This window comes from Gorilla gorilla, chromosome 13 (genome assembly GCF_029281585.2).
Source record: "Gorilla gorilla gorilla isolate KB3781 chromosome 13, NHGRI_mGorGor1-v2.1_pri, whole genome shotgun sequence".
NCBI classification, from domain to species: domain Eukaryota; kingdom Metazoa; phylum Chordata; class Mammalia; order Primates; family Hominidae; genus Gorilla; species Gorilla gorilla.
The window spans coordinates 85,596,495-85,621,510 of record NC_073237.2 but is presented as its reverse complement, the minus strand read 5'-3'; the positions used below and the strand labels follow the sequence as shown (position 1 = coordinate 85,621,510).

The window sequence follows — 25,016 nt, the reverse complement described above, 5'->3', positions numbered from 1 at the left end:
ACAGGCGTGAGCCACCACACCAGGCCGCCATATTCTTTTATCCAAGCAAATCTCATGTAAGCTCAGAGCAAGAACTCACTTATCACCAAGGGAATGGTGCTAAGCTATTCATGAGGGATCCACCCCCATGACTCAGTCACCTCCCACCAGGCCCCACCTCCAACACTGAGGGTCACATTTCAACATGAGATTTGGAGGGGACACACATCCAAACCTCATCACCCCTCTAAGCCTTTTTGAGTGCCCAGCCTCCTGACCTCCTCACCAACCCAACCAACCTACCAGGGATTCTGGGAGACTCTGGACTGCTCAGGCCTGGAGCCCTTGCCCACACGGTTTCCTCCTGTGAAGTCCACCTGGAGGATGCCTCCACTGGGATCAGGAGTCACCTCCGCATCCTCAGGACAAGCTCACTCCTTTGGTCAAGTTTTTGTATCTCACACATATTACAAAATTCACATAGTCTTAACTAGGTTATAACATTAATTCCAGATCTTCTGCCTTCCAGAAGGCAAAACCACTTTCCCCAGGGCCCAGCTCATGGCACCTTCTCAGAAATTTATGGATTCTCCCTCAGAGCCTCCAGAGGAACCAGCTCTGCCCACACCCATGCTGGATCCCAGCATGACCCATTTGGACTTCTTACCTACAAACTGGAAGATAATAAATTGTGTTATTCTAAGCCATTGATTTTGTGGTCATTTGTTACGACAGCCATAGAAAGCAAATACGTGTTTAAGCATTGATTTAAAAAAGAAAAACCACAACATACTGGAAAGGCTCTCATTGTAAATTGCCCCAGACTGCCTGGCTTTGGTGAATCTCAAGGCTGACTTTAAAATGGAGTTTTTTTTCCTGCTTCCTTCCATGGCTATCAAGCAAGCCAGCAACAGAAAATTTCATTTACATTTAGCATTTTCTGTCCTAGTGGTCTCCTCTCTCATCTGTCTCTATGTTGATCAAGAAGATATGTGGGCTTTCTGGTACAGGGTCTAAAATAAACATGAACAGCTCCCCAGAAAGGGCAAAGGGTTTTCTCATGAGTAGGGTGTGTGAGCTTCTGTGTGGGCTGCACAGCCTCCTTTTGATGCTGAGAGGCCTTCGGGTTTTTCTTTTTCCATCTTTCTGCTACATTCCAAAATGTTGATACTATTTTCCAGGTAAGTGAGGTTTTACCGTACTACTGTGTTCTTGGAATATTAATTTCTGTCTTTGATTATATATCTTTTCATATATAGTAAATTTATGTTGCTATTTATATTTTAAAATGACCAATTTCCCTCCACTGGCCTCATAATAAAAGAAATAAAAGTCTCCTGTTGGCTAAACGTTAAGTACATAGCTTTGGATTTTTTTTCCTCCCTGGAGCCTCAGAACATGTACAGGTGTCCTACATGCCTTTCACAAAAAAAGAATCAAGGGCTAGGAACCTAGGTTTTGAACGTGCATTCAATGTACATTCATAATAAAAGCTGAACGACTGGCACATTCATGGTTGCTCCTTGATGTAAATGAACGGCTGAATGAAAGTTTAGGGGCACAGCTCACCTCCAAGAGAGACCCTCTTCACACTTAGACCTGACCAAGGGATCTTGAATTCCCTTGTAAAACTAGCTTTTCCTCTCCATAGCAGCTGGCCTCTTCCTCCCGGTATCTTTGTAATCCGGCTGGGTGTTTTTTTTTTCTTTTTCTTTTTTTTTTCCCACACTGCCGTTGGATAAAAGATCCCGCCTTTGATTGAAATGGAATCTTCCACTATTGAGCAAGCCTTTGTTGAATGAGTCATCGGGGCGGCCGCTCATTGGCTGAGGCCGCTGGAGCCCAGGGGATTGCCTGGCACCGGCTGCAAGGCCCTGCTTCATTCACAGAAACGCTGGCTCGCTCGCTAGCCTTTTCATTCACACAAACAGCATTTCATTCACATTTTGCTGTTTTTGTCTGCATCTAATGAAGATCTTGCTTTGGGAATGATAGGGCTGTTTCGCTACAGATCTGGGGAGGACTCTGATAACCATCAAAATCATCTATGGGGTGTGCAATTGCTGTTGCTATGCAAGCTAGGGAAAGGGAACAAATGAGTGCCGTGTGGCTGTTCTGCTAGGGCTGCGGCACAGGAGGCGAGCCGTGGGGACGCGTTTCCTGTACCGGGGACGCCGCGGCTCCTCTGCGCTCTTGCGTCCTAGGGGTTGGCCTCACTCGCTCGCCCGCCTTGAGTGGCGCTTATTAAACTCTGCTCCGTAGAGCAGGGTTCAAGACTCAGGACCTCACGTGCCCCACATGTTCGGTCATGGGAGTGAGAGGACTCAGGGTGACCTGAGAGTGTGCTAGAGCTGAATTTATTCGCTTGCTCAGAAGTTGCGGGAAAACTTTGATAGTGAGTGTTTCACTGTGGAGCAGGTGATCCTAATGCATGAGAAAGCCTGGCAGAGCCCACTGAGGTCAAGAGTCAGAGGGCTTCAGTCTCGGGCAGACCTCTGGGGACAGCGAAAGCCTTGCTCTCCTGAGAGGAAGAAGGCCTGTGCATTTTACTTGCAAGCCCGAGCCTGACTCCTGAAAAGAAGGCATATTTTCCTCCCTGTGGATTTGATGTGCAATAAGAACAGCTGCATTTTTTCCTTCCTGACTGCAGGGTTGCAAGCAGCAACTGAAGGAACATTGAAATGTATTTGTAGCATTTCTTAGGCGTTTTTCCAGAGCTTAAACACATTCAGTAGGATTAAAGCTTCAAATGCAGCCCCTTTTTTGGAATGGATTTCTGGAGCCTGTTGCCACTCGTGAAAGAAGCACTCTTCTTTTTTGGAAGTGGATATTCAACTTAACCCTGGCTGAGAAAGACTGCTGTAAATGAGCAGGGAAGACCCCTTGATTGGCACTGTGCAGAAGTTCATATGCAGTTTTTTTTTTTTTTTTGAGGAACTGCACTGCCACAAAGACACTTGTCATCGCTGCTCTGTTAATTTGAAAAGAAAAAGCAAAACCCAGGAAATTGGTATTTTACAGTCACCTGGGGGTGAATATCCTTTTTGTTTTTTTCTATTTAAAAATTCCTGCTGCCTTCCAAGTCAAGATTCATCAGGATTCGCTGAAGATCTGATTCTTAAAAAGCCTTCGTCACATTTTAACGCATCGCTGTTAGACACTTTTACAGGCTCACACAGATGGGCTGAGCAGGGACGAGCAAAACCTAACAGAATAATGGGTTTCAGAAAGTTCATTTGACGATTTGAAGGAACTGGATTGGATTTACCTTTGGCACAAATGCAGATTGCAGGGGATGCGAAGGTGAAAAATCAAAGGTTGGAAGGAAATATCTGGGAAGGTAGAAAAAGGAAATTTGAGAATTGATTGGCTATAGTGTGCTGTCAGCGGGTGGATGTCGTTTTTTTCTTCTTTTTTTCCTTTTTTTTTTTTTCTGCTACAGGAAGTGATTTGCAGTGCTCACCGAGCCTTTGTTGAGAAGGGTCTCCTCTCAGAGTGAGTCATGCTTTTGCTGTGAGCAGCCCCAAGCAGCTGGGCGCTCCATCAGAGGCAACTATGACTTTTGCAAAGCAAACGTGCAACCCCAAGCAGCGGTCTCCCGGGCCGGGGCTGCGCGGCCGCCGCTGTGCTGGCTTTTAATGGTGGGAGGGCACCATCCTCTTGCTCTGCTCTCATTCTCCAGAAGGCTGTCCCGGGGCCCCCACTCTCCGTCCCGCTCCGGGGACAGTGGCTCGCCTGCTATGCGCGGCAGCCCGCGCCGGGGCCGGCACCAGCAGCGCCCGGGCGGATGCAGCGAGCCCACGGAGGGGCATGCTTCCACGCACCAAGTACAACCGCTTCAGGAATGACTCGGTGACATCGGTCGATGACCTTCTCCACAGCCTGTCGGTGAGCGGCGGCGGAGGCAAGGTTTCGGCGGCGCGCGCGACCCCGGCGGCGGCTCCCTACTTGGTGTCCGGCGAGGCGCTGCGCAAGGCGCCCGACGATGGGCCCGGCAGCCTGGGCCACCTGCTCCACAAGGTGTCCCACCTGAAACTCTCCAGCTCGGGCCTCCGCGGCCTGTCGTCGGCCGCCCGGGAGCGGGCGGGCGCGCGGCTCTCGGGCAGCTGCAGCGCGCCCAGCCTGGCCGCCCCGGACGGCAGCGCGCCCTCGGCGCCCCGCGCCCCGGCCATGAGCGCCGCCAGGAAGGGCCGGCCCGGCGACGAGCCGCTGCCCAGGCCCCCTCGGGGGGCGCCGCACGCCAGCGACCAGGTGCTGGGGCCCGGAGTCACCTACGTGGTCAAGGTGGGTGCGGGCGCGGGCCGCCCTGGGGGTTGGGGGTTCTGGGGCCAGGGAGGGGGCCAGTTCGGGTCAGACTCCTTCATTCCCTGAAGCCCGGGGTGCGGGGCGCACCCGCGACTGTCACGTTAGAGGCAAGCAAATGCGCACTCCTTAGCAATCAGCTCGCTTGACAGCGGTGAGGAGGGAACTACAAATGCGCTTTTCCCGCATCCATTGGGAAAAGGTTTACCACTCGGGTGAACCGCTCCGTCCCGGTTTTCCCTAGGCTCCACTTTTTTGGCACGCCTTTGCCACCTGGCTTACCAGATGTCTGACCAGTGTCATGGGCGCCCAAACCTGGGCAGCGGGGGTCCGGCCTGCCTAGTATCTAGGAAACGCGCTGGGGAGACCTGGGCAGCCCCCGGGAGGAGAGATGCACGGAGTGGCGGCCCTACTCCTGCTGTGTCTTCCCCGGCGGGAGGGTGGGTATCTTGTTGCCCCCCGCAGCAAGAATTCCCAGCTCCTTGCAGAGCAGGCCAAATGCTGTGCTGCTTTCTCTTCGACGGGCTTTACTTTCTCACCCAGGCCAGGTTTTCTTGGGGTTTGTCTTTCATTCCCTAAGGAAAGGTTCTGGTTTACAGCAGCGGAATGAGAATTCTGGGACTATTTTTCCGGTGACTGTAGTCTTCCATTTAAATGTGCTAAAAGGGAACTAGGGCGCTGCGCTTGGAGCCACAGGCTGGAAAGGAGTTTTTTTCCTCCAACACAAAGATGATAAAATCACGATGTAGTCAATAAAATTCCACCTTATGCAAGCATGTTATGATATTTAAGGAAAAATGCTCAGCACAGTTCAAGTAATCTGCCACGCGGTTATTTCCTTCTGCCGGTTGGGCAGCTCAGAGCTTTAACAGCCTCCACAGCCGAGCAGACAGGGGTTAAGGATGGAAGTTGCAGTATTTCAATCCTGCCACTCCAAGGCATGGCTTTGTATTGAGAAAGAAATGAGACACAAACTCTATCCCCACGGTGTCCTCAATAACACTGATAAACCCCCAGGATGTCTGTTCCGTAAATATTGGCTGCAGATTACAGTGTAAAAATTAAATAGAACACATCCTCAGGTAAAATGCAGTGTCTGGTAATTTCGGAACCAAAATATTAACAGAAATACTTAACTTTGTGGATTGCCTTTAACTATATAAAAAGTACTTACAGATGAATGTGGCCATTGTTGTTAAAAGAGGGCTTCTTCACCTTTTCAGTCTGCTTTTTAATTTAACCTTCAAACTATGGATTATTATATTTTACCAAAGGGGTATAGATGAGCATAATATATGCATATTTGGTTGAGTTTATTTTAAGAGGTACTGAATATTCTTCCTGTTTTGCTTATTTAAATTATATAACCAGGGGCCAAAAAAAAAGAAAAAAACAAACCAAACCAAAAATCCCTGACAGCTTTGAGGTTGTGTTTACTTCTGGGGTGTTAGCATAATTGCTGTTTTAAAAAGCCTACATTTCAAATAGACAAATAGACCTTGGCAAAGCTTTTTCTACCTGTCATATTAAACAGAGTAGTTTTCAAATTGAGGGAGAATTCTCAAACTTATGGCTTTAAATTTTTGTTTTAAGCACTTTGCTTAGAACTTTGCTTTTGCTTTTTAAAGAAGGAAGGCCAGCATCCAGTTTGAAAGGTCAAATGTGGCAAAATAATGATGAATGTACGAAAATAAGACGGCTCTGCGTCGACAATCTGTTGCTGTAAGGTTTGTGACTTACTGGGAGCATCAGCAGTAGTATTCATAGTCAAAGGGCTGGATCTGCACAGAGCTTGTCTGTGTCTTGGGGTTACTTTGTGTTGCCTCAAATTTAAGGGGTTGCAGTGATGGGTTGAGGGGTGCATGGCATGACTAATTAGGGCTCTGTACCATCCATGTTTTGGTTCCTTGTTCATTAGCAGCCATGAATGGTGCTGTGATGTGAACATAAACGCAGGCATTGTCCTCTGCTGTCCTGGAGAAGTTTGAAATCACGCAGAAAGAAAACCAGATGCTAAAGTGTGTGTGCATGTTTGATTCAAATTATCACATGGCCCTCTGTTGGCGCACATGTGCAAATTTCTGCATTGCCCATGTTGAGTTTAAAACCTCGAACTTATTTTACTGAAAAATTGTTAAACTGAAAACTATCTTAATTTGGCGTTATTTAGAATTTTTGAATAGTTCTACCGGTATCCTTACTTTAAAAGATTTCTGGTAGATAGAAATGGGCCATCTTTATCATATGACTAGATACCAATAGTAAAATCTAAAGGTTTAGGGTTTGGGAAAGGATGCATTATTCTCTTTGATGTAATTTTTTCTAAATTAAAAATAAAGCCCCCAAATGTTTTCTAGTTTCCTGGAAAATTTATATACTGTATTATAGATTTTCCCCCTCAAAGAAATACCTACTTACAGGTGATATTAGGATATTGCACATATGAATTATAATTCAAAAATATTTCAACTTAATCTGAGAACAGGGACTGTAAAATACAGAAGTCTGGTGAATTTTGATCATCTAGGAAACATTAAACTATTTGAGCAACAGCTTAGAATGTGAATTAATGAAGGACTTAAAATTTAAACATGGAAGAAGTTCCTGAGCAACAGTAGAATTCAAAGCTCAAAGCATGTCTAATTGGTCCATCATTGAGTTTGCTGCTAAATAACAGAATGGAGCTATGCACACAGAAAGGCTGCAGCTTACTCTGCCTAGAGGTTTATATTCTTTTCAGCTGGGCCTCATTGGCAGCACCTTTTTACTCCCCTAAGTATCTTGACATTTCCTTTTTTCTTTTGGTGACGTAAAAGAAAGAACAAGGAACTATGCTCTTGATAGAAAAGAAAAATCCAACAGCAAAGAACAATGACTATTTTCATTAAATTTCCATTTTAAAAGTATTTGATATTTGGACCTAAAAGAAATACAGATGAGTATTGATTACGGTGCTGCCCACCTTTAAATTATCTTATCCTAAAGTCAAACCTGGGTAGGACCCCAATCACTCAAGGAGGCTGCTGGTCTTTAGCAGGTTGAAAAGGCAATATCCTGGTCCTCCACCTTCTCTGTCCTCAGATCCACGGTGGGGAAACTGTAGGAAGGAATATGAACAGTGCAGGGGACAGGAGGCAGGGGTTCAGTTTTTAAAGAGCCAGTGGGCCATCTGAAGACAAGCACAGCCTTGACATTCAGCTCTGAAACTGCCTGCTGGAGGGGCGAGGCTGGAGCAGGAAGCAATGCTGTGTGGGCTGCACCGGGTTTGCCTTTGGCCCCAGCGTGGTCCCCAAAAGACGGGCTCCTTCTTAGAGCACATCACAGCACAGACTTCAAAAGGATAAGAAGTGACCATATTTAGAAATGACCCAAGTGCCAAGGGCAAGAATCAGGAGGCCCAATGTAAAAGCAATGGTTTTAGGTGCCAACTGCTCAGAGCTATTCCAACAGCGTCAGCATTCAGTGAGCCAGCAGATTACGCCATTCATAAACACCTGTGAAGGCTCCAGCGAAGTTATATAGATTTCAGCTTGTGGAGTGTTGTATATTTACTGACAGTGAAAATGGCGAGCTATTTATAGGAGATTTAACGATCAGAAAAGTACTGCATTATTTCCTGATACACTGGACCCTTCCTGATATGCTTCCCTTTTGGAACAAAGCTATGTTTTTACAAGGACTCTTTAAAAATTATTTTATTTCTCCCATTTGTGCATCTAATGATATTTGGGGTGGTATAAATCATTTGCTTTATTTGTAAATCCTCTACTGCCTTTTATAGGTGGTCTTCGTAAATTACATTTACTCAAAAATTTATTCTTAATTTTTTTCACTTGACAAAGTGTATAAAAATATCTTAAATTTTCATTTTCTCAGAGCTGTATTCTTTTGGTAACTGTGAGCAAAGATCATACAAAAGTTATTTTAACTATATTAAAATAACTATATCAATTCTACTATAATATTGTAGAATTTTATTTTACCTCTAGACTGAAAAATTGATTTTGATGTGGAGTTGAACTTTAAAAAGTTGATTTTTTTCTCAAAATTCTTTCGAAATCTTATGATATGGATGGCTTACATGTAAATATCTAAATGGTTTGAAAAATAGTTTAAGAATTTCTTTTGACATTAATATATAGTTATTAATTTGATCTGGATAGTGAGTTGTCTCTTTTTATGTGACACAAACATAGATGTGTTAAAGGCACACACACACCACACACATACACACAAACCACACACACACCTCACATATACACACACATATGCACATACACACCATGCACCCACACACGACCATACAGACACTGCACACACACAACACACACACCCCACAGCCCACAGGTAGATGACTTGTGATGACTTTGGATGGGGGCTGTTTTCTTTCTTGTTAGAAAATAGGAAATGTCATATTTCTAGAAATACCCAATTATCTCAGTCATTTCTTTTATATTCATGTTTAAGAAAAAGATAAGCTACGACAAAACTTCCGTCCTATAAAGAACAGATGGCTGCTTCTCTGCCTCCGCACGGTGTCTTACCTTTGAGTATATGTCATAGTTTTGAGGAATATATGATTACTATCATTAAAGCAAAGTCCTGGGAACAGAAAGCCTGGGCAGCAAACACGTGAACCCACTTGCAAGACTGGCTTTCCAGCCAACAGGCTGGCCCTGCAGGATGTGCCGGTGCTGCTGGCCTGCAGTGCCTGGCTTAGGGTAGGGGACATTAGAGCAGACACCTGGCCTGGTGAAGGTCCTGGACTGGTGAAAGGCAGGACACCTGGGCTGCAGCTCCACCGCCAGCTTAGTGTGGGGCTAGAGCAGTCAGCTCACCTCTCTGGACCTGGCTGTCCCTGTGCAGCAAGTTGAAGGCAGGGTTGTGCTGGGGTTGGTCTCTATGGGTTGGGGGCCTGGCCGAGGCAGAAATGGTGGCATCTGTATTGTTTTTTGCACCAGCATCTAATGTAATTGGAAGAGACGGGTCCAGGGAAGCACACTGCAGTATCAAGAGTGTGCTTACCTGATGGACACCTGCTGGATCACTGGGGCCAGGGCCAGACCCTGCAGTACAAGGATCCAAGTCCATGGTGGGGCTCAGAGGAAAGCAACAAGGAGGAGCCAGCATGTTCAATGAAAATACCCAAGGGCAGTAGAGTTAGTGAATTATTTAATTCATAAATAAAATGGTTTCAGATGCAATGGAAAGAAATGACCAGTTATGTGTGTTTCCTGGGTAAAGGACAAGAAAACAATTTTGCAATTTATCATAAGAGTTCTATAGTATGTGGTGGAAAAATAATATCTTTAAGGTGGGAGGCAGTGAGCATAGGAACAGCCTACTGAGTGGGTGGACGTTGACCATCGTGTGTGTGTGTGTGTCTGTGTGTGTGTGTGTCTGTGTGTGTGTGTCTGTGTATTTGTGTGTGTGTGTGTCTGTGTGTGTGTGATGGGGTGTGGGGATGTGCAGCTGCACAATATGCCTTACAAGTTGGTTTTGGTCTTACAAGTTCATAATTACTCATTTTCTGTTGAGTTAAAAACAAAACAAAACAAAACATTTTGACCCCACTGTGATTTTGCCTCTCCCCTCCCAACCAAAACAACAACAGTGTGACAAGGATCCACCGAGGGTCCACTGGGAGTAATTAATCCATGTCTCCCAGTGCTAGAATTGGTGAATTTTCCCTGAGTGGCCATGTCAGAGTTGCAGAGCAGTCATGGTTATAAATAAGCAGAGTGGCACCAGTTACACTAGGATGAGAGGGATTAGGCATCCCTATTTGGACCACTTGACCCCCAGTGAGACACCAGGGGCCAAAGGCCATGTTTCCATGGTTACAGGCCATGCTGATCTTCTTTGTCTTTGTGAGGAGAGTTGGTGAGAAGGTGCCGGATATACCTCAGCCCTCCTGTACCACCTGACATGACTGGAAGAGGCACTGCTCTTCTTGGCTGGCGAGCATCTTCTCAGCTCTGGATGGCACCTCTGGCTGGGGTCTCTTTTTGAGGCAGGTGGCAGCAGTTTAGTTAGATCCATGGATTCTATGATCTGTGGATTCTGGGTTCAGACATGCCTTGCTCTGCACCTCAGCTGGTCTGGCAGATACCACTGCCATCTAGTGAAGATTTGGGTTTCTAGCCATGAGCCCAGGTGCCTGTGAGGATCTGCAGTGAAGCCTAGATGCTGGAAGAAGCTGCAGAAAAGGGAAATCGAGGAGACAGCTCGAGCAGGTGCCTTACCCTGTCCATTGGAGCTTCCAGGTGCCTGATGCCTCAGCAGCTGTCTGGATATCTGAAGCTCCTCAAAACCAAGAAGAAAAATGTTCAAAGAGCTCATTGTTATAATGCTGCTTACTTGAGACTTGAAGCCATCCTTGGATATCATCTGAAATGCATGGTTTCCCCAAAGTGGAGAACCCCTCAAAAGAGGCTTTGCTCACTTTCGTCTATTGAATAGGCAGAAAAAGAAGCAAACAGTCCATTCCAAATTTCAAGAATTTAAACTCATATGAACCCTTCAAACTCTGGAACTTGGTCTTCACCCAGCCTCACATCAGAAGTGCTCTCTACTCTGAGGTCATTCTGACAAACTTCATTTTATCAAATTCCATTAAATATAATTGCTTGGCAATCTACTGACAATAGTGCTTTTTGCTTTGCAAACATTAAAAATTTCCACTGCCACCTGCCTAAATAGAAACTTTCTGTTTTTTTCAAAAAAAAAAAAAAAATCAAAATATGGTTCTAGCTCTGTTGACAAGGAATTTACCCCTAAGGTGGTATTTAGCAGAGGTACTGTATACTCTGGGCCTCTTACAGTTTACTAAAGTAGGAGTCACAGATGGCTTTTATTTCTTAAGATAAAATGATGAAAACCTAGTTGTTTTGAGTGTTCTTTGCCTGGAAGACACAGCCCTTCACAATGACTTATTGTCCCTCTGGAAGATGGACAAAATGTAAGTGAATTATGAGGGGTTTGTGTACAATCATCCCTTGAGATCTGAGGGGGATTGGTTCCAGGAACCCCATGGATACCAAAATTCGAGCATGTTCAAGTCCCTGATATAAACTGGTGCAGTATTTGCAAATAACTTATGCACATCTTCCATACACCATATATTATAAATGTAATATCTCTAGATTACTAAAATCTATTATAATGTAAATGCTACACAAATATTTGTTATACTGCATTGTTCGATTTGTGTTATTTTTAATTTTTGTATTGTTATTTTTATCATGTATTTAAAAAAATATTGTCATGAATTTGGAGGGCCAACTGTATTCCATTATTCCCTAGCATATGCACTTGTTTATTTCTGAGATGGAGTCTCGCTCTGTCGCCCAGACTGGAATCCAGTGGCATGATCATGGCTCACTGTAGCCTCGACCTCCCAGGCTCAAGCGATCCTCCCACCTCAGCCTCCCGAATAGCTGGGACACAGGCACACACCACCATGCTTGGCTAATTGTTTTACTTTTTGTAGAGATGGGGCTTCCCTATGCTGCCCAGACTGGTCTTGAACTCCTGGCCTCAAGTGATCTGTCTGCCTCAGCCTCCCAAAGTGTTGGGATTACAGGCATGAGCCACTGTGCCAGGCCTACATATGCATCTTTCTAGGATTAAAGTGAGTAGTGCAGGTGTCTCTTCTGGCCATGGTGGGCCCTCCCTGCTGATTTTGACTGCATGAGCTATGCTTCAGGCTGGCAAAAATACAGGTTGGCCCATGCCAGGCACATGGTTTAGTTCCTGGATGTGCCCCTGTGCTGTACCATGTCGAATCCCAAACAGGAGCCCCCTCACCACCCAGGGTTTAGTGCATCCCTCCTTGCTGCCTCTCCCTCTTGAGTCTTGGTTTGGACGCCTCGGATCTTCCCAAGGAAAAGGCCTCCACAACCCACTCAGCAGGAAAGGCCCCTAAAAACTGGCAGCAGGAGAAAGAGAGCCTTGAGCCCATTTGTCCTGCCCATCCCTGACCTGGCAGGAGGGGTGAGGGAGCCTAACCCGCCTCACACTGATCTCCACCTCCTCTGCTTGCAGCCCTGCCTGTCTTGCAAGGTCACCTGCCAACCTTGTAACATGCCTTGTAAACCACCCTTTTATGAAATTTAAACATTTATTATGAGGATTTTAAAACATACATCATCATAGGAAACACATAAACACAACAAAATAGAGAGAATGGTAAAATGAGGCCCCAGGGACACATGGCCCGCCACCCAACTTCAACAGCTATCAGCTCAGTGCCATCTGTACCCCACCCCCGCCTTGCACTATTTAGGAGTGGTTTCCAGACTTTCGGGTTTTGCCTGTTGCTCTTCTGTGGACTTGTGTGGGCCTGCCTTTGCCCTGGTGTGGGTCAAGCAGTGGCCTGGATGTCCAAATTCCTTCTAGACATGAAGGCCCTCCTCACGCAGTGGGAATGAGGGCCTCAAGTTGGCACGTGGTGACTGTCCTTCAGGAATGAACTTACAAATGTGTTAGTGGAGGTCTAGAATTGTGCAGGTCTGGGTGGTGCCTCCGCCTCAGTGCTTGGAGAGCACACCATGTTCTTGACTAATAAGTTGTAGCCTTGGGCTTAACAGTGATACCAAATATGGCCAAGTGGTTCAGGGTCCCGTTATGTGCTCAGATGTCCTGGATTTGACTCTGTGGTCCCTGAGAAGCACTGTGAGCTGTGAGGAGGGGCAGGCCTCCTAGTCCTCAGGTGGGGAGGTGGGAGTCACACCTCCCAACCTCCTCTGCTCAGTGTCCGGCAGGGCCTCTTCCAGCATCAGAGGAGCCTTCTGGAAATGGGTGTTCTCCTAAGTTGTTTTTAATAGTATTAGTCAGGGTTCTTCAGAGAAACAGAACCAAGAGTTTCTTATAATAAAAGAGATTTATTATAAGGAATTGGCTTGCATAATTTTGGAGGCAGGCAAGTCCCAAGATCTGCAGGGTGGGCCAGACCCAGGAAAGCTTATGGTGTCAGTTCCAGTTCTGATGCTGTCCTGCTTGAGACCCAGGAAAAGCCAATGTTTCAGTCTGATCTGAAGGCGGGAAAAAATAGTGTCCCAGCTTGAAGACAGCCCAACAGGAGGAATTCTCTCTTATCCAGGGGAGGGGTCAGGCTTTTTGTTTTATTCAGGCCCTCAACTGATTGGACAAGGGCCACACAAATTGGGGAAGGCCATCTGTTTATTCAGTTTATTACTGATTCAAATGTTAATTTTATCAAAAAGGAAAAAACTCTCACAGACACACCAGAATAATGTTTAACCAAATATCTGGGCATCTCATGGCTCAGTCAAGTGGACATATACAGTTCACCCCCGAAATATACATAAACTCTAGAAGTATTTTCTAGAGTGGCCACTAGCTGACCTGAACCACTTGTAGGGATTTCTATTTCTTAACAATATGGAAATATGGGATAAGGAATGATCAAATAAACTTGCCTGAAAGAGTCTCAGATTTTATTACTATTCCTGTGGGCATCAAATAGAGAAACTTTTTTTTTTTTTTGAGACGGAGTTTTGCTCTTGTTGCCCAGGCTGGAGTACAATGGTGCAATCTTGGCTCACAGCAACCTCCGCCTCCCGGGTTCAAGCAATTCTCCTGCCTCAGCCTCCTGAGTAGCTGGGATTACAGGCATGCATCACCACGCTCAGCTAATTTTGTATTTTTAGTAGAGACGGGTTTCTCCATGTTGGTCTGGCTGGTCTCGAACTCCTGACCTCAGGTGATCCACCTGCCTCAGCCTCCCAAAGTGCTGGGATTACAGGCGTGAGCCACCGTGCCCGACCCAAATAGAGAAACATTTTTAAATTCCTCAAATGTTTGTTTAGGGTTTACTATAGATGGATGCTAGAGTAGGGGTCTGAGCTACAAGATAGATAAACTGTGACTCTGCCCACAAGGAGAGCTGTAGGTAGGTCTTTATGGGGCTAAGTGGCAAGGGCCCATGGCTGTGGTTCGCAAGCTGGCTCAGGGTGTGGGGGCCCGGGTGGCCGCCTGCCCCTGGAATCACACCTGATATGGTCCCTCGAGGTGGGGGCAAGCCCAGCAGCAGGACATGTAGCCACCTTACATTGGTGCTTTTGAGTCACAGCCAGAGGCAGAGGCACCCAGGAGGGGAAACACGCTTCTGTATCAAGGTGTTTCACCAGTAAAATGGAAAAGCCATGGGGTTTTTCCCCCTAATTTGCAAACAATAATAGCATAATAAGAATTTATAGATGTGATTTTCTCAATTTAAGATTTGCCGTCATGGAAGTTCTAAAAAGTATACTCGTGCATGTTTCTATTTGGGTTTGACCAAATTAAAGAACAAATAGCAAGTAAGTACTCTCAGAAAATGGAACTAGGCAGGGCGGTGCCTCTTTTGGGAAGTTGGGCTGAGAACAGAAGGTCACGGTCAGGTGGGTGAGCTGGGAGGTCCTGGGACCTGGCAGGTGCCCCTGATTCCCTCCTGCTTCCCACATGCTGAGAAGCCTCCTTTCATCCTCTGACTTTCCACGTCCATATGACTGATGGGATCATGGTACCCCTTGCTTGGTCAGCCCTCCTCTCCCCTTCCTTGGGCTGAGTTCTCCAGGTTCTCCTCTGGTCTCTGGGATAGAGAAACTGCTTTTTAAAGGATTGTTATTTGTAAGAAGGTGATGGCTGCACTATCTAGAGAACTGAACTGTGACTTTTTTCACTGGAAGTAGCAACTCCTGTAATAGATGAGAACCTCATTTGCAGAATGGCTTATTAACTCAGGTGAAAGGAGAAAATAAGACTCACAAATAACAGCCAGAGGGGAGAATTCTGATGTCCGGGTGTTGACCACAACCCCTGTCCCCCTCATTGCCCTCCCTCCCTCCCTCCTGCTGGACCCCCAGGGCAGGGGTGTGCTGGCCAATGGTTAACATCTGGCTCTCAGGACAAAAAAATCATGATTTGAAGTTTTGCCAGCTTTCGTGCTGTGAAGAGCCACTGCCCTGCTGCCACTGGGAGACAGGAAGAGGAGTGCAGTAGCTCAGCTGGTAGAGTCTACACCACACAGTACAGTGGATTCAACCTCAAGGTGCAGACAACAGCAAAGTGTAATACAATCATTAGAAGGTGCTGCGTTTTTAGTACTTATTACCTTCGCCTGTCTTATAATTACATATACAGGGAGAGGGACACACTCCTGAGGTCTGTTCCCCACTAAATCAGCCTTTCCTGCATCCTGCCTCCACTTGAAGCCCTCTCTCTTCCCTTGCACATCCTTTCCTTCCCACTTCACTTCCTCTCTTCTTATTCACATCAACATGCAGTGATCGGCTTCTCCCAGTCTGTGGATAGTGATCTGGAAAAGGTTCATTGGTGCCCCCTCGTATGAAATCTAAACCCCTTTTGGATTCTTTTGCCGCCTGACCTCCCTCCCCGCAGAACCTGATGCTGTTGGCTCACAGCCTCTCCCTGGAGGACTCCCAGTCTCGGCCTTGAAGCGTTTTCTCCTTTGGTTCTTGTGCAGTCCTCTTGTCTTCCCATTTTTGTTTCTGGATTTTTTCCAGTCTTGCCATCCCCATCCACCCATTCACTAGTGTATTCCTTCATCAATTTTTAAATCAATTGTTTCATTCAACGGGTATCTATTGAACCCCTATTCTGTGCTAGGCCTGTGCTAGGATTGGGGATAGAGTGGTGAGTTTTTTGCTTCCTGCTCCTTCAGGGCCAGTTGGGGAGACGGAGGAGAGAAAATACCAGGGGCCGCACTAGTTGTGGTGACATGGAAATCAAGGATGGCTTCTCCCAGGAGATGATACTGAAATGGAGCCCAAATAATGGGTGGGATTATCTGGCAGGTGGATGGGACATGTGTGTGTAGGTGTCAGTGCATGAGTGTGTGGGCCCATCTCCAGGAGGCGACAGAAGCAGAGTGCGCCTGCGTGGCTGGAGTGTGTGGAACCAGACGGGGTGTGAGGTCAGACCTACAGCTCACTGGACTTTGGCAAGTATGGTGGGAAGCCACTGGCAATTTTCCAAAAGATTATTCTATCTTCTGTGTGGAGAAACCATCGGAAAAGTAAGAATGAAAGTAGAGGCAATTAGAAGACAATTAGGAGTGATGTTGGAAGCTGAGACAAGCGTCATGGGCTCAAGACTACTGAAACATCTACCCAGGTCTGTGTCGCTAACTGGTGGTGCAACCTGCCCATCTACCGTTTCGGAGGCCTTTTAAGTGTAGCATGTCTCAAAATAAATTCACAATTTTTCCCTCTGGCATCCGTTTCTTGTTCATGTGTCACTGCACTGTTCATCCTCTCCCCAAATCTGAGACCCCCCCAAGTCATCACTGAACACTTCCTTTTTCTAAGCCTCTTACATCTGTTGTCACCAACCTCTCATTTCCACCTCTAAAGGGTTTCAAGTTTTTCTTCTTTTCCCTTCCTTTTATTCTGATTCATGCCCTCGCCATTTTTTTTTTTTTTTTGCCTTGATGATTGCAATAAACTACTGATCTTGCCAGAAAATTGCTTTGGGAAATACTTTTCTTATTAAATTAGAGAAAAAAATGATACAGCCTCTCTGAAATGTTTCAAACAATACACAAATGTTTGGGGTGAAAAGTGAAAGTTTCCTCTCAGTTCTCTTCCTGACACTTACTAATTTTATTCTTCTCAGAGATAATCCCCAACAATGATCTGCTACTTATATTTCCAGGGTGTGTGAAAACACACACACACACACACACACAAACATGTCTTTTTCTTTTTCTTTCATCTTTTCTTCTTTTCTTTTACACAACATGAAACATTCTACATATATTGATCTGTGACTTGCTCTTCTAACTTTATATGCTTTGGAGATCTTTCAATATTAGTACCTATAATTCTGTCTCTTTTTTTGGCATTCACTTCGCAGTCAAATTATGGGTGAACTAAAATTTATTCCAACAGTTCCCTATTGTTAGACAGGTAGACAGTTTCTAATTTCTCGCAAATTATAAAATAGTGAATATTCTTCTATATTCATCTTTCCACTTGGAGAGATATTTTTCACTCTGTGTATACTAAGTTTATTCCTTTCCTTCTCTTATTGCTTTGGCTGGGGTTTTGAGTACAGTTATCAATTCTATTGGTGAAGGCTACTTTGTTGCTCCTGGCTACAAAGTGAGCTCTTCTGTATTCAAATATCAACAACATTTACTATTATATACATTTTTACAAGTTAAGAAAATTTTCCTATGATCCTAGCTTTTTAGAAATCTGAAATGGTTGCTGAATTATATCAGGTTTTTTTCAGCATCTAGTAAGATAAATATGCATTTTTCACCTTTTTCTGTAAATGTGGTGAATTATTTATCTTTCTAAAATACATGTCTGTCATCTCATCTGCCTAATTAAAAGCTCTCTGCTGCTTGCTTGCCTTGCTTACAGAATGCAATCCAAATTCCTTATTATGAGTGTAAAAACTTTCAGTTTGGCTTCATCTTACTTCTGGAGCCTCATCTCCTGTGCCCCTACCCCCCGATACTCCAACCATATGGAGAAACTTGTTTTCTCCCAAACCAGTTGCACTTTTGGGCTTAGCTCAAACTCTTCCCCTCTGGGCCCCTTCTCTCCTTCTCATCTTGGCCTAAAATAATGCTCTTTGTCCTTCAAGACTCAGCTCACATAAGCAAACAGTTCTGTCCTGCCTCTCCCATTCAGGCAGCTGGTGCCCTCTGCTCAGGGTCTCCAGAGCTATGTAGCTTTCAAGCGAATCCATATGAAGTGAGACTCTATCAGATGCCCAATGCTGGAGCCCCTGAGAATCCAAGATGAATTGGATGAATGGTCCCACTCTCAGGGAAACCATAATCTAGGTGGGCTTACATGTGTGTGGCATCAGACCATGAATTTTGATATGTGATATGTTATGAACTGAGTGTTTGTGTCCTCCCAGAATTCATCTGTTGAAATCCTAAACCCTAATTCGATGGTGTTAGGAGATGAGGCCTTTGGGAGGTGATTAGGTCATAGGGGTGGAGCTCTCATGAATGGGATTAGTGCCCTTATAAAAGAGGTCCCAGAGAGCTTGCTTGACCTCTTTCTACCATGTAAGAATGCAGCAAGAAGACAGTCTTCTGCAACCAGTGAGCGAGCCCTCACCAGACACTGAATCTGACAATACTTTGATCTAGGATGTCCAGATTCAAGAATGAAAAATAAATGTTTGTAGTTTAAGCCACCCAGTCTGTGGTATATCTGTTATGGCAGCCTGAGCTGACAAGGACATGATGTAAGGCCATGGATTGTGGGACGGGTGTTCAGCCGATGTATTAGCCCATTCTCGCATTGCTGTGAAGAAATACTCAAGACTGGGAAATTTATAAACAAAAGAGGTTTAACTGGCTCTGCAGGCTGTACAGAAAGCATGATGTTGACATCTGCTAAGCTTCTGGGGAGACTTCACAGTAGAAGGTGACGTGGGGAGTAGGCATATGGCAGAAGCGGGAGCAAGAGAGAGAGAAAGAGGGCGCCTACACTTTTAAATGACCAGATGTCACGAGAATTCACTTACTATCGCGAGAACAGCACGGTGGGAATGCATGAAGGGGGTGGTGCTAAACCATTCATGAGAAGCCTGCTGCCATGATCGTATGGGGTCCTACGAGGCCCCACCTCCAACATGGGGATTATATTTCAACATGAGATTTGGGTGGGGACCAGATCCAAACTCTATCAGCCAGCCTCTCCCAAAGCTTCCCTAGAGCAGGAGCCCGTGTTAAATACTTAATATGCCACGGACGACAGAGGAATGGGAGCAGCTGCAGGGCACTGGGGGATGTGCCTGATCAACAGCGACTGGTCCAGAAGGCGACCTGGAGCCTATTTGTATACTGCTGGGGTTTAAGAACATAATTCCATGGAGGCACATTTTGAACTCTGTTCTATTAGTAAATTCCTTGGTAATTGTTCCTTCCGTGAACTATGTATGCCACAGCCCACCCAAAATCTTTAAAGGCTGTTTGGTAGTTGGAAAGCATTATTAGCAGACCCTTGAATTCTGTGTTCTCCTGTCCTTTCTCTTGACAGCTAATTACAGAAAGGTTTCCGTAAGAGACTCAACTTTAATGACAGCCATGAGAGATCATTATTAAGTTAAAATATTGTATAGCCAAATTTTACGAGCACATTTCCAAACAGAAAGCTAAACTCCTTAACACTTTCACTTGACCCCACCTCTGATTAAAATTACATGGATTTATGAAAAAGAAAGGGGGAAATGAATGGATCAACAAGTATTTTTTGAAAGCTCAATTACACGTCTTGTTCTGTGGAAGGTATTGCAGGTTGTTAAAGAGGCGCAGGGTGGTTGCCTAAAAGGAACTTTTAATTCAGTTGAACGGGGAAAAAAAATCTATGTTCTAAAAAGGTGTTAATTATGTGGTAAGAGATCAGTGGTGGGCTGGGGTTATCAGAAAATGCCTCGCCAAGGAGGTGGGATTTATTCTGGGTCTGGAAGGACTATCCAGATCTGGGTAGGTGGAGGAGTAGAGGGTGTTCACAGCAGGAGAATCAGAGTGAGAAGCTCTTTGGAGGTGGGAGGGTACACAGTGTTTGCCAAGGGGATGGGGAAGATGTGCCACTGAAGGATGGCTGTAGTCAGGGACACCTGACACTACATATCAGCTGTCATTTGTCTGTAACATGGGTTGTAGCCCCTTAGAGTTGGAATGCACTCAATCAGTGTTAAAATCCTTGGGAAGCAGGGTCTGTGCGAAGTCCTCCCATGGCCGGGATTTCCCTATTAGATGAAGTGACCAGTGTGTTGCTGGCCATTGAGCCTTGCACTCCATGACCTCTGTGATGGTTAATACTGAGTGTTAACTTAATTGGATTGAAGGATGCAAAGTATTGATCCTGGGTGTGTCTGCGAGGGTGTTGCCCAAGGAGATGAACATTTGAGTCAGTGGGCTGGGAAAGGCAGACCTTAATCTGGGTGGGCACCATCTAATCAGCTGCCAGCATGGCTAGAATATAAAGCAGGCAGAAAAACTTGAAAAGGCTAGACTGGCTTGGCCTCCAAGCCTACATCTTTCTCCCGTGCTGGATGCTTCCTGCCCACGAATATCCGACTCCAAGTTCTTCAGTTTTGGTACTTGGACTGGCTCTCCTTGCTCCTCAGCTTGCAGGCAGCCTATTGTGGGACCTTGTGATCATGCGAGTTAATACTTTATAAACTCCCCTTTATATATATGTATCTATTCCATTAGTTCTGTCCCTCTAGAGAACGCTGACTAATACAACCTCCCTTCATCTGGGTGACATTTGCCCTCTCAAGCCCGGCAGAACGGAGCTCCTTCCTTACCAGATGACAGTCCTTGAAGTAGCTAAAGAGGTGTTTTTCCTTAGCCTTCTCTTCTCCAAGCCAAACATTTCTCACTTCCTCAACAGTTGTGATCCCACTGTATCTAGATTCTCTTATTGTTTACATTCTGGTTTGTAAATTAAATTAAAGACACCCTGCTCATAGTAAGGAATAAGGTTGAGTTACTGTGTTGGCCACATTTGGCCTATATTCTATCTGTAGAGTTTTGTCCTATCCTAAGAATAATTTGGTCTTTAGTTCATGTGCCTACATGACTAAGAGATAATTTAATCTTTGTCTAAGGTATCACTACTGTTTTTTAAAGAAAAGATGGTAGAGCTTTCTTTATGGCTTATTATGACCTACAAGCAGAATTATTGATGGTTTTCAAAGTCACACATTCTTTTCTCAAAAGGCTCAATACAGACTCATGTCTACCCTGCACACTTCTACCCCCTACTATATGCTATGGTCCACTTAACTACTATGAGTTTCCAACTATCAGCCTCTGTCATCAAAATTCAGGCTTGTAATTGAGAAAGCCAGTGGAATTTTCACTGAGGATTATGTTGCCCACCCAACAAAGCAAATGTCACACTACAGAGTGGTAGGGTAAATTCTGGTACATTTACACTATGGAATAGTACTATGTAGCCATTTCTAAAAGTGAACTAGAGTCCTATTACAGTTGATTTGAAAAGATTTTTACAAGGAATTGTTGAGTGAGAACAGCATGGTGAAACAAAGCATGTGTATGAACCCATCCTTGTAACAGAAGCAATCACAAGAAAGCATGTATATATCCACAATTATAGTTGGAGACTTCAACAGCCCACTAGACAGAATAATCTAGTAATTGATACCACTAGCCATTGATGGAACTACTAGACAGAAAATCAACAAGGATGGGCAAAAGCTGAACAAAATAATCAACCAACAGGATCTAATGGACATACATAGAGCCTTCCACAAAATCACAGCAGAGTAAACATTCTTTTCAAGTGTTCATGAAACATTCACCAAGATATACCATGTTTTAGGTCATAAAACAAATCTAACCAAATTTAAAAGAATTAAAGTCATACAGAGCATGTTCTCTGATCACAATGAAATTCAATTTAAAATGGAACTAAATTAATAATTGATAATAGAAAAACAATAAGAAAATCTCCAAACTTTGAAATTAAACAACATGGCTGCAAATAATTAATGAGACAAAGGAGAAGCTTCAAAGGAAATTCAAAAAATACATAGAATTGAATGAAAATGAAGCCACAACATGTCAAAATATATGGGACATAGCAACAGTGCAAAGAGGAAAATTTATAGCACCAAATGCTTACCTTAGAAAACAGAAAAGTTCTTCAATCAGTAATCCAACTGTCTACCTCAAGAAACTAAAAAAAAAAAGGGTTAAAGCAAGCAGAAGGAAGGCAATAACAAAGATAAAAGCAGAAATCCATAAAATTAAATATAGGAAATCAATTGAAAAAATCAATGAACGCACAATCAGATTTTTTGAAAAAAAATTGATAAAATTGATACACCAGCCTGGGCATGGTGGCTCACACCTATACATATCCTATGGACTTTGGTAGGCAAAGGTGGGAGGGTCACTTGAGGCTCAGAGTTTGAAGCCAGCCTGGGCAACATAGCCAGATCCTATTTCTGCAAAAAAAATTTTTTTTAAATTAGCCTGGCGTGGTGGCAGGATGCCTGTAGTCCCAGGTACTCAGGAGGCTGAGGCAGGAGGAGCACTTGAACTTGGGAGTTGGGGGTTGCAGTGAGCTATGATTGCACCCCTGCACTCTATCCTGGGCAACAGAGAGAGATCCTGAATAAAAAAAAAAATTGTTAAACTTAGGAAGATTGACAAAAATTAAAAAAACATTTTGGCAATATATTAGTTTCTTGTTGCCAATCTAACAAATGACCACAAATTTAGTGACTTAAAACAACAGAAATTTATCTTACAATTCTGGAGGTCAGAAGTCTGCCCTGAGACTTACAGGACCACAATCAGGGTATCTGCAGGGCTCATTTGTTCTGGAGGCTTCGGGGGAGAGTCTGCATCTTGTCTCTGGAAGCTTCTAAGGCTTCTAGCTGTGAGAACGCTTTGGCCTGTGGCCACATTAATCTCTGCTTCCATTATCACGTTGTCTTTTTCTCACCTGTGGTCAGATTTTCCTTTGCTTATCTCTCATAACGACCCTGTGGTTATATGTATGGGCCACCCGATAATCCAGAATGATCTTTCTATCTCAGGATGTTACTGAACTGAACTGGGGTCCGCTCACCCAGTGCAGTAGGGCCAAATATTTATTGAGGTTTGTAGTGGGAGAAAGGAGGGTGTTAGTGGGAGGGTATTTAAGTGTAACCCTTACTTGTAGGGTGCCAAGTAAGGAGAATTGGGTTGCTTACGCTTGAGACCCGACCTCCCAGATGGCTTAAAGGTAAGGGTTTATGGAGGCAGGGAGGCATAAGTTATAGGCAAGGTCATAAATCAACACAGGGAGGCTATACATTGGTTTGACTTAAAAAGACAGGACATCTCCAAGCAGAGGCCCACAGGTCATAGGTGGATTCCAAGATTTTCTGATTTGTGATTGGTTAAGGAGGCAAAGCTTTGTCTAAGAATGTGTGATCAGCAGAAAAGAAGGTGAGCTCTGGTTCGTAGGCATGACCTTCTCCAGGCCCCTCAGGAAGAAACTTAGAACAAAGAATAGCAATCAGAGTTGAGTCCTCAGCTTCTCCTTATCTGAGATCTGTGTGCCAGTGGCTCCATTTGGTGGGGTCTAGGTTTCTGGAAAACAACTCAGGGACATATTTTAAGATGTTGTCTTTGGTTTTTACAGGGAACCAAACATCTTGTGACTTTAGTTTGTTTGGCTATTAAGTTTTTTCTTGTTGTTGTGGTTTATTAAGTTTTTATTTACTTTTTTAGGACTAGTTAAGTGCCTGGAATTTTTTTGAATGCACCTAAGATTAAAAAAATTATGTCTGTGGGGGCCCACAGGCTCCTAAGAGGGGTTCCTGCTCTGTTTTAAGGATCCTTAACTTAATCATATCTATGATGTTTCAGTTCAGTTTCAGTTCAGGGTCTTCCCTGAAGTTATTAGATGTCAACTGGGACTGTAATCGTCCGAAGGTTTGACTGGGGCTGGAGGGTCCACTTTAGGATGGTGAACTCCTACGACTGGCAGGTGGTATCTGGCTATATGCAGGACGGCTCAGTTCCTTTCTACATGGCCCACTCCATATTTTTCCCATAGGGATTCTTGAGTGTCCATATGACATTGTGGATGGCTTCCCCCAGAGTATGCAGCAATCAAGGCAGTAATAGATTTTATGACCTAGCCTTGGGAAGCACACACTGTCACCTTCACAGTATTTTATTGGTCACATGGGTCAGCCCCATTCAATGGGGGAGGGCACTCTATAAGGGCACAAATGCCAGGAGGCCTCGGAAACATAAATGTTTTTGCTATGGGTATAGATTCGTGGGTTTTAGGCTGGAAGAAACCACAAAAATACCCTGGTTGACAGTAAGAATCAGTCCCATTGATGATAAAAGATGGAATTTAAAAGCTTAATGGGACAATTTTCTTCTGCAAAGAGGTAGATGGGGTGGCATGAATTTCTTGTGTTAGAGACAGTTTTAACAGATGAACCCTCAGGTGCCAAGTCAGTTAACCAGAGCTGGGTTGACAATCAGGGATTTAGGAGGGAAAAACCCAAGGCAAGGAAAGTCCTTGTGAATGTGACCAGGTGGAGAAACAGGTAGATGACGATTTGCCAACTCCATGTTCAGGGGCTGAGCTGAGGCCAGAGTCGGCAGCTGGTATTTCTTCTCCAATGGGCTACTTAGGGTGGCTTTTTGGGCTCAGTGGCACTCCAGAACAAGTCTAGCATATTGGCTGGTGGTAGCAGGACCTTACTGACATTCCATATGGAATGGAGCTGGAAGCAGTCCTGTGAGGTCTGGGTGACACTCGCACATACTGTAAGGATGGAGAAGCAATGGACTAGGGAGCTGAGACCCCCAAGACCATCATTCTTGCCCAGGCTTCAGAGACAACTGAACTTCTTGGTCATTCACACCAGACTGGAGATGGCTGAACGGTTGTTCCGTAAGAGCAAGCAGAGAGAAGCCGGCTCCGGGAATTAAGGGCGTGTGGCATCGGGTAGAATGCAAGCCAAGCATTCAGAAATGGTCCAGTCCAGTGAAATGGAGGCTTATATTGAGACTGGGGCCCAAGGCTGAGAGAAGGCTGGCTCCGTCAAACCAGAAACAGCACTGAGAACCTGGCTGGTGGCACCGGCTTCAGCTGCACAGAGAGGGGGTCAGCAGGCCACACAGGGTCATCCTGACCAGCAGTCTTTTTTGTGGGGTGTGGTGAAGAAAAGCAATGTTCAAGGGT

General features: G+C 44.8%; 1 protein-coding gene across 2 annotated transcripts in view; it reads left to right on the top strand.

Annotated features, from left to right (window-relative positions):
- Positions 1-1,852: 1,852 nt before the first annotated feature.
- SHC3 (SHC adaptor protein 3) overlaps positions 1,853-25,016 on the top strand; it is a 179,895-nt gene continuing 156,731 nt past the window's right edge. Inside the window, exon 1 of one of the 2 annotated variants that reach the window (XM_019033376.4) lies at positions 1,853-4,263. In XM_019033376.4, the coding sequence (XP_018888921.2) occupies positions 3,790-4,263 (474 nt within the window). In that variant the 5' untranslated portion in view covers positions 1,853-3,789. The remainder of the gene's footprint in view (positions 4,264-25,016) is intronic. The other variant, XM_004048225.5, reaches the window with a different exon arrangement.